This window comes from Mesoplodon densirostris, chromosome 16, assembly GCF_025265405.1.
Source record: "Mesoplodon densirostris isolate mMesDen1 chromosome 16, mMesDen1 primary haplotype, whole genome shotgun sequence".
NCBI classification, from domain to species: Eukaryota; Metazoa; Chordata; class Mammalia; order Artiodactyla; family Ziphiidae; genus Mesoplodon; species Mesoplodon densirostris.
In genome coordinates, this window is record NC_082676.1 from 23,144,469 (window position 1) to 23,154,311 (window position 9,843).

General features: G+C 49.7%; 1 protein-coding gene across 4 annotated transcripts in view; it reads left to right on the forward strand.

Moving 5' to 3' along the window:
- Nucleotides 1-5,384, forward strand: part of NDRG3 (NDRG family member 3) — a 95,639-nt gene extending 90,255 nt beyond the window's left edge. For 3 of the 4 annotated variants that reach the window (XM_060120126.1, XM_060120129.1, XM_060120127.1), the window contains 4 exons: nucleotides 1,315-1,350; nucleotides 1,436-1,487; nucleotides 2,684-2,722; nucleotides 3,798-5,384. In XM_060120126.1, the coding sequence (XP_059976109.1) occupies nucleotides 1,315-1,350; nucleotides 1,436-1,487; nucleotides 2,684-2,722; nucleotides 3,798-3,979 (309 nt within the window). In that variant the 3' untranslated portion in view covers nucleotides 3,980-5,384. The remainder of the gene's footprint in view (nucleotides 1-1,314; nucleotides 1,351-1,435; nucleotides 1,488-2,683; nucleotides 2,723-3,797) is intronic. The other variant, XM_060120128.1, reaches the window with a different exon arrangement.
- Nucleotides 5,385-9,843: the final 4,459 nt, after the last annotated feature.

The following is a 9,843-nucleotide window of genomic DNA, read 5'->3' on the forward strand; positions in this document are numbered from 1 at the left end:
CATCACCTGGCTTGTTAGAAATGCAAGTTCTTGAGACCCGCTCCAAACCTATTAAATAAGAATCTCTAGGGACTTCCCTGGTGGTCCAGCAGTTAGGACTCCATGCTCCCAATGCAGGGCGCCCAGGTTTGATCCCTGGTCAGGGAACTAGATCACACATGCCACAACTAAAAGATCCCACATGCTGCAGCTAAAGAACCCACACGCCACAACTAAAGATCCTGCACAGGGCAGTGAAGATCCCACATGCTGCAAAATAAATAAATATTTTTTTAAAAAAAAGAATCTCTAGGGCAGGAACTCAAGAATCTGAGTTTTAAGTCCTCCTGGTAATTCCAATGCATGCTAATAAAACCCTACTCTAGAAATCTTTGCACAGGTGAGAATAACCAACTGTAAAGATTTATGAATTGAGAGACAGCCTTACCAAATCCAACTATGAAATGAAAGTGGCTGACCAAGTAGGTTGGCTGAATTCAGCCTCAGTGCCTGACTGGAGACATCCCCTTAGTCGTGAAGTGAAGACAATGTAGAGTTGAGAGGAAACCTTAAAAGTGTGGTACCCTGAGAAGTTAGGATCACACTATTTGAGGACTCTGAAAGTAATGTTCTCCAGGTTCAGGCAGAACCATGGTTGAAGGTAGTGGTTAACTTCACTATCACCCAAATGGAAAGTTCCCGACATGGGCCTGAAAGTTAGGCCCTGCACTACTCATTAATGTTGAATAATCCTTCAAAATTACATCCAAGGTTATTGCTAGGATTTAAGTCTTTGTGTAAGAGTGCATTGAGGGGGACTTCCCTGGTGGTGCAGTGGTTAAGAATCCTCTTGCCAATGCAGGGGACACAGGTTCAAGCCTTGGTCCGGGAAGATCCCACATGCCGCGGAGCAACCAAGCCCGTGCGCCACAACTACTGAGCCTGTGCTCTAGAGCCTGCGAGCCACAACTGCTGAGCCCATGTGCCACAACTACTGAAGCCTGCACGCCTTGAGCTCATGCCCCACAATGAGAAACCACTGCAATGAGAAGCAAGCACACTGCAGTGAAGAGTAGCCCCCGCTCGCCGCAACTAGAGAAAGCCCGCGTGCAACAACGAAGACCCAACACAGCCAAAAATAAATAAATAAATACATTTATTTATTTAAAAAAAAAAAAAAAGAGTGCATTGAGCAGATGGACACTTGGATGTAGTTAAACATTAAGTTAAGGAACCTAAAATTTGATCCTGTCCTGTTTGAAAGGACCCATGGATGTTTGGAGCATTTCCCTTAAGTGTAAGTCTCATCTGACTTACATATTTTTCCTCTTCTAGATGGCAGACTGTGGTGGACTACCCCAAGTAGTTCAGGTAAGGAGATTTTTATAAAAGCACCCATTTGATTCCAGCTCTCTGACTGTGCAAAGATTAATGCCTTCTTATTTTGTCCCCCTAGCCCGGGAAACTCACCGAGGCCTTCAAGTACTTTTTGCAGGGAATGGGCTACAGTGAGTAGTACACAGCTTTCTATTCTACCAAAGATTTATTGATAATGGGGTCATTTCGGCATCTGATGAGTACTCAATTCTCAGGGCTTAACCTCTGTGCTAACCAGCCTGAAATCAAGTAGAAACCAAAATGTTTATGGAACATTCATCTGTGCATATATATAAAGATGAGCTAATGCTTATTAAGCACTTACTTTGTGCCAGGCACTCTATATTCTTAACCTTGAGAGGTAAGTTCTGTCATTAGTCCCATTTTATAGAAAAGGAAACTGAGGCTCAAAGAGGCTAAGCACCTTTCCCAGGGTAACAATTCAGCTGCAGAGCCATGATTCAAACCCTGGCAGTCTGACTCCAGAGCCCACATTTTCAACCACTGAAGCTTAGCCAGACCTAGCTATGAATCTGAAGTTGTTATTTGCATCTGAACTCAGCTGGTTAATGACTCCTGGACTAGAGAAACAAAATGGAGACTCCATAAGAAAAGGAGTTAAATCAGTTGAGTCTGCTCCACCACAGGAGATGAATTTGCAGAGTATTTTAGAGTGAATCCAAGGATGTGTCCATATCATGTGCCACTGTCCTGGTCTCTTGTATTGTGAGACCCCTGAGCTTTCTCATTTGTCACAGAATATCCACACTTGCTCCTTTCTTGGAGTTATAAAAAGGAAAACTCTTCTACCCAGGTACAGAGCTCTTTATCCAGTAGGGTGATTTTTTTTTCTCCTGTCTTTGGTATCAGTGTGATTAATGACGATTGGGCAGCTGCTCTGGGCAGCAGCTGGGCCCCTGGGTACAGCCCTGTACCTGGCAGGCAGCTCGTGTATGTCTCGTCTAGAGTGGCTGTGTCATCCCCGTCTGTGAGCCACTACCAACCGAGCCCACACCCATATCCCTCTGGGAGGAGCAAAAGTCCCTCTCCTTTCCTAGGAAGCAGCTGATCTTCCAGCTGTTGGATCCATTTCTGATCCAAGCAGGTTGGCTATTTATAGTGAAGGAGAAAACCTTTGACTAGTTGAGAGAAGTAACATCTGAGATGTAATTGAAGCATCAGTTGGCCTCACCTCCTTTCTGGGCCTTAAAATAAAACTTCACCCCTGGCTTAGAGTGTTCTGTCAGTGTCTGCTAGGCAGCCAAGGTTGCCGCTTGGCACTGTCGGGTCACTAACCTGCCTTTTCCTGTGTCCATCCTGCTTCCAGTCCCGTATGTGCAGCTCAGTCACCTGAGCACCGAGTCAGGTACCTTTCTCTACGCTGGGCCCTGCCCCCGCCTCCCAGCCATGCTCTCCTGGCTGCATTGGCTGCCCGCAGCATGTCCGTGGTTTTCCTGTGCGGTGAGAGCCCGATAGAACGTGGCTCGTTCGTTGTGCCCTGAGCGAGTTAGCCTCCAGGTCCCGCCCTGGTCCCCCAGGAGGAAAGGAGCGGGTTGTAACAGCCAGGGTCACAGCAGCAGCTGAAACTTTATAGGCAGGGCCCCTCCACCACCACCTACTTACTGATCCCTTGAGTTGAAGCCCAGACACTGGATTCTCAGTTAGGAGCGTCAGAGCCTGTGCCCGGAGAACTGCAGGTGATGGCATCTTCGGACCCCAGCGTTGAAACGGCAGCTGGGGGAGTGGCTCGTGTCTCAGAAAGATAGGCAGGGGGGTATGCTGTGTAAGGCCCTTTCCTGGCCAAGCTGGAAGGACCTTACAGACAAAGCAGTGGCAGTAGGCAGGAGTCTGAGTTAAACAGCCACCTCCAGTGCTGTTCCTCACAGGCAGCCTGTACCTCAGCCCCTGTGCAGAGACCAGCTCCAGGCCTGCCTGCCCTCCCTACACCTCATCTTCCTCCATGTCTCCTCCCCAGGTAGCAAGGGTCGCCTGTGGACACGGATGGTAGTCTTGTTGTATCGGGCTTGCACTGTGTTTGTGAAACACCTTCCTACTTGTGTGGTGTGGTTTGTCTTTCTTTGGTTTAGTCTTGCATGCACTGCAGGTTTTGGTTACCTGCTTGGGTTCCCAAAGCCTGCTTCCTAATCACCTTATGAATGGCATGGGCACAGCTAAGAGGCTATACTCTGGACTTAGGTTTCCCCTTGTTCTGCTGTGGACTAGAATCAGCTGAGATTCCAGCCAGAACCAGAGGATTAAAGCAGCCTTGCCTATAGCCCCTCACCTAGAGCCAATAATGCAAAGTGGGGATGGCTCTGTCTTGTCCTGGTGTCACCTTAAATGGGTTGGGAAAGCGAAATGTAAAGCTTTTGGTGAAACTTCTAGATTAGCTGAGTTGAACCAGGGCTCCTTCCTATAGTCCTCTTGGTTCTTTCTTACAGTCCCATCTGCCAGCATGACCCGGCTCGCCCGATCACGGACCCACTCCACCTCAAGTAGCATCGGCTCTGGAGAAAGTGCCTTCAGCCGATCTGTCACCAGCAATCACTCAGATGGAGCTCAAGAATCCTCTGAGTCTCCTGATGTTCTGGACAGACACCAGACCATGGAGGTGTCCTGCTAAGCAGATGCTCCTCCCCTGGACCATGCAAGTCCACACCCCTTCAAACAAGCACTCCATAATATAACACTTCATCCAGCAAACTGGCATCTTATCTATCTTTAAGTCTTGCATGGCCACTGACTCTCTCTTTCTGGTATCCTGGAATCATCCTCTCTGCCTGCCCACCCCCCTTTTTGTATGTACCAAGAACCACTTCCATGCCATTACTGTAGCATTCCAACATCTTCAGCTGGTCAGATCTCCATATCTTCTCTTGCCAGCTTTTCCCTGTGCTTTCCCAACTATGTAGCTAAGATTGTTTGATCCTGATGTATGTGTGTGAGCACGCGTGTCTGTGTTTGTGTGTGCATAGTTCTGTGATTTTAGACAGGCTTTCTTGTAGAGCTTCTGCAAAAAACAAAAAAAAAGGGACTCTTTTTTTGCATTTTCAGTGGTGTTTTTAGGGGAAATATGCAGAACAGGTTTCTAGGTTGGGTAGGCCATTGCATTCCCTTTCGCTTCCATATTGGTCAACAAGATCTGCAAAGTGACTTCAGGAGAGCAGTTCTGAGGAATGTGGAAGATCATAATTCCTGTTTGGATTGTTGACTGTGACCAACAGAAGGGAGCCTGTTACATAGAGAAGCAGGCCGGGTGGCCAGCCACCTTCTCCTCTCCAAATGAATTCACATATACTCTTCTGTGAATAAAAGGGAGGGATATGTTCTCTTAGAAGCCCATGAATAATGAGGTTCTGATGCAACATGGAGTTTTTCCCGAGGAGTGAGTGTGGCTTAATCACTGGACTTTTTTAGCACAGGAAGGGGAAAACGAAATTCCAGGCCTCTGCTCTGTCAGAACAAAACTGAGTCTCTGCAGTGTCTGATACCACATACCAGACGTCTGCAGGAAGCACCTCCCAGGAGGAACACTCTCCATCCCTCGATTGCCCCAGAAGGGAGAGGTATTATAGCCTGAAAATTATGTAGATGATGAGGAAACGGCTGGGGAGAGAGGAACAGTATCGACTTGATTTCAGCAGACTTAATGGAAGCTAAATGAAATTCAGATAGAACCCATTTCTCAGGAAGTTATTCCTGTGAACTCCCTTTTGTAGGAGGGAAGGGACCAATCTGTAAGGGCAGCCTGTCCGGGTAGAATTTTGTTCAGTCCGCTGCTATGTGAGGGAGTCACAGTCACAGTCACAGAGTATCACCAGGAGGAGGGTGAAAGCAACTGCCACCCAGTAAGGGCCCAGCTTTGAGGGCATTGAGATGTTACATAGAGAAGGGTTACACAGTTCTGATCTTAGGAAGGGGCTTTTTGGATGTAGCATTTGCTTTCTGCTGAGATACAGAATGCGTTACTCTGTCAGAGTACAACTTTTTACGGATGGTGAAATAAAGCTGTATATGTCTCATTGTTACCTGGCGGTTGGTGTGACTTCTCTCAAGCCACTTCCTGGGGCTCAGGGGGGTACTGAGTGACTGCGTGCGGGCTCCGCGCTGGGTGTACTCACATACCTGATGATTATCCACCCAGCAACGCTGTCCATTTAAAGTGAGGAAACCAAGACCCAGGATAAATCATTTGCCCGAGGTCATACCAGTAAGCCAGCCGAGACTGAGCCCTGAGTCCATCTGACACGCCTATATTCCTCTCAAACCGAAAACCTGACCGTGAGCAGCCTGACCGTGAGGTGATGCGGGAGAAGCCAAGCTCTTGCAAAGGCATTCTGCATCTCAGCTCTGCCCTCTTTGTGCAGTTGCCACCTCCCACCCCTCACGTAGTGATCTGCAGCCACCTGCCAGGCTCCTCCAACAGACCAAACTGTATTTTGCCAGAAGGGGCTGTCTTCATACCCACCAAGGATAATTCCAGGAGGCAGCCGTCTCAGGTCAGTTTTGAATGGTCCAGGGGCTGCAGCTACCACTACATCGAGGTTGCTGTGTCTGTGGCAGATACTTGTAAAATGACTCGACCCTGTCCATCCTGGTAGAGGACAGGAAACAAATGCATGTGGGCCGATACAGGTGACTGTGCTGAGGTCCTTACAAAACAGGCAAAAGCAGAGTTCCAGAGCTGGAGGTGGTCTCATGGGCACAGTTGCTCTACGAACCCACCTTGCTCCAGCTGCCTTGGCTACACATCGGCAGGGATGGTTGCCTGTTTCCCACCTTGGCTGTGTGCGTGGACTCGGGCCCCAACTGGCTGGTCCTTACCACACTCATCCTCTTCTCATTTTCATTTCCTTTCTTCCTATTCAATGTATTCCAAAAATAAAAAAGTTGGGGTACCTGCTTTGTGAGAGGCAAGGAAGTGGCCAGGTCGATGCTACCTACCCAAGATGATTGTGTGAAGCTTCTCCGTATAAATTGTCTCACCCAGTTCTCATGGCAACTCTGCAAAGTGGCAGTGTGTTTTACAGACAAAGAACAGCTGAGGAAAGTTAAGTGATTTGGCCAAGGACATCTAGCTAGAAAAAGTTCCCAGTTCTTCCAAAATCGATGCATTTTAGTATTTTATTAACTACAGGCCACGCCCTTACACCTTCCTGAATGTTCCTCCTACTGAGCCAGTGAGACCCTATTCCAGTTTTGTGGATGAGAAAACAGGCCTAGAGGTAACCAATTTACAAATGGTCAAAAAACTAACAAAGCAGCAGATCTAGGCTTTAAGCTCTCTAATTCTCAGGTGCCTCCCTGAGTGGAACGGGAGAGGATATGGTAGGATTTTTTTTGAGACCATAGATGGTCATTCCCTACTTCCTTCCTCGTTCATGGGCCTCTCCTTAAGGCCAGTCCAAAAGTCTGCCTGTCAGATGAAAAGATGGACATCGTGGTGGTGTGGGGGCAAGAGCAGGAGGGTGGGCCTGTGATCAGTTCCCTCCCAGCCACAGGCCACATCCTTGAGTGGCCGTCACCCACCCTAACATCCTGGTTAGAACCTCCACTCTGGCTCCCTCAGCTCTCCACGCCAGGTGCCGCAGGAGTTAAATCTCAAACCAGCCGTCCCCGGGAGAAAGGGAGAACGAGAGCCCAGGTGTGCTCAAGGCCCCAGAAAAGGCTGCATTGTCTGTGAAATAGCGGTTTCATGTTAAAAGCATCTGTCTCCAGGATTGCTAAGCCCTAATGGGGAGGCAGTGAATGGGTGGTTATTTAGATACTAATGAGCTGAGATTTTTATTAATTTAAATTCAAAAAAAAATTTTTTTTTTGGCCACGCCACACGGCTTGTGGGATCTTAGTTCCCCAACCAGGGATGGAACCCGGGCCCTCAGCAGTGGCAGCGTGGAGTCCTCACTACTAGACAACCAGGGAATTCCCTAAATTTAAATTTTAATGACTGATTTAAACATACCAATCAAAGGGCCAGCCGTGTGGTTCTTAAGTTTAGGGTGTACATCAGAATCACCTGGAGGGCTTGTGAAAACAGGTTACTGGCCCCCTACCATGGAGTTTCTGATTGGGTAGATGAGAGATGGAGCCTGAGAACTGGCATGTCTAACAAATTTCCAGATGATACTGAGGCTGCCGGCCTAGGGACCGCACTTGAAGAGCCACTGTCCAGGTCCTGCTACGCAAAGTGTGGTTCCCAAACCAGCAACATGGGTATCGCCTGGGAGTTGTTAGCAATGCAGAATCTTGAACCCCACCGAACCAGAATCTGTTTAACCAGATCCCCAGGGGATTCCTATGCACATTAAAGGTGGGGACACTCCAAGGCAGTGCTTCCCATACTCGCTAGTCAAAGGAATCTCTTGGAGTGTTTAAGATTCACATTTTTGGGCTGCTCCTCTGGTGACTTGGATTCAGAAGATGTGGGGAGATCCCAGGAATCTGATACTAACAAGCCCCTCAGGTGATTATTATGACCAGGTAAGCATGGGAAACTCCTGCTCATTTAGCTTGGTTCTGTGTTCCTTGGATCAGACCAAGCCACAAAGTCAGAGAGAAACCTCTCCCTCCAGGATCATGATGAGGCAGCTGCTTCTCCCCCATAAACAGGAACTTGGGGAAGGTGGCTCCTCGATGGTCTGTGATGCCGTCAGAGGAAACGGGTGGTTGTGAGAACCACAGAGCCTGCAGATGCGAGCTGGGAGCTCCAAGGACCCTGTGACAGACCTTGAGGAGCCCTGAGCCTGCGTCCTGGCCTGGCTGTGCTTGGGAGGGCCAGCCAGTTGGAGGTCTGTAAGGAGCATGGGGCTCCTGTCCCATCCCCGGGGTACAGACTGCTGACCACAGGCAGATGCCAAGCTCCCCAAAGCAATATCAAGAGCCTCTCCCTGAAGACTCCCAGGCTGAGAGGGTCCCGGGTGACCTAGGACTAAGGACATTGGCAGACTTCCAGAAGGGGCCCCCCAAAGCCCTAACCTCTTCAGCTAAAGCATACGTCCTAGCCGAGCCCCTGCCCCAAGCCTCTGATGACAGGAAAACAGTAAGTACGCTTGTTTTTTGTTTTCCGATGGCCTTGGAACTGTGTGGCAGGATGGTCCCCTCAAGACTGGGAGTGGGCTTTACGGTTGGGACGCAGTGTCAGTGGCTAAGAGGAGTCTCGATTATAACTTCTGAAGTCACGTTCAGCTCTAGAGTCTACAATTCTTAAAAGGGTGATCTTTCTCAGTTGAAAGGGAGGGAGGTCTCCCTTCAGCTCAATCCAAATTTATCACTTACGCCGCCACTGAGAAATTATCTGCAGAAAATTATCTTCAGAAAAACACAAAAGACGCGGATTGTAGATCCAGCTCTGCACTAACCAGCTACGAGCAGTGAGCACGAGGTTGCTCTCCCTGGGCCCTGGTCCTTGTTTTGAATGGCATTCAAACCCTGCCGACCTCTCAAAGGGTCAAGTACTATGGTCAAAACACCAGATGTTCCACATGCTGACCGTGGCTGCCTTTAACTCTTTGCTTCCGCCCATGCCTGGGTCCCCTAGAAAGCGCCTACCTAACATGATTAGATTCTTAAAAGTTCGGGCCAGTACCATCTCCCCCTCCTAGGTCTGCCCACCCACCGTCTTCATTTTGCCCCTAGAAGGCCTGACGTTGACGGGACCAGGTGAAGGGAGCTGGCAGAGTGCTGGGGGCTCTGCCGGCCTGAGTGCAGGGTTCTCCGGCCTCATGGGCCCAGCCCCCGGCACCACCTGCAGTGGGGAGAAGTCTCGGTTCAGTGTGGTTGGTGACTGTCTTGTTGAAGCAGGGGAAAGGAGACTAACCTCTACTGAGCACACACTCCGTGCCAGGCCCCTCAGCTTCTCCTCACAGCCCCATGGAGTCAGTATTATCCCAGATGCACCAGTGAGACTCAGAGAAGTTACACGCTTTGCCTGAGGTCACACAGCTCGAGCTTGGTTGGTCTGAATCACTCGTGCTCCCCAGGAATGATCTCTCCCAGGGATTTTCTGGACCCCTGTCTGTCTGCATAGTTAAGCACAGAGCATGGGCCCCATACCCAAGGGGAAAGGACTATTGAACACCTGGCCTGAAGGGGTGCCTTGGCATTGAGGGAAGCGGAGACCCCCGGAGGTAGCAACGCCGTCTCGGGCAGCCAAGGCTTCAGGATCCCACAGTCGGAGCAGGAGGTGGCTGCCGGGAGCCATTCCCGAACGGTGGGCCTGTTTGTGGTAGAGAGCTCTCCTGTCCCGTGAATACGGAGCTCCCCCGGGAGGCAGGAGCAAACAGGCCGTCATCCGCGTGTGGATGGCATGAGACTACAGACGGCTGTTCATTTTCCAGGGCCGGATCCTTGCTCCTCGGACAGGAAGGCCCGTGAGGCCATGGGAGTCACTCCACCATCATGACGGACACCTGTCTTCACCCAGGTGTGGGAAAAGGGTCAAAGGCAAGGACGGAGCCTGCTATGTCCCTAAACGGGTATAATTATGCC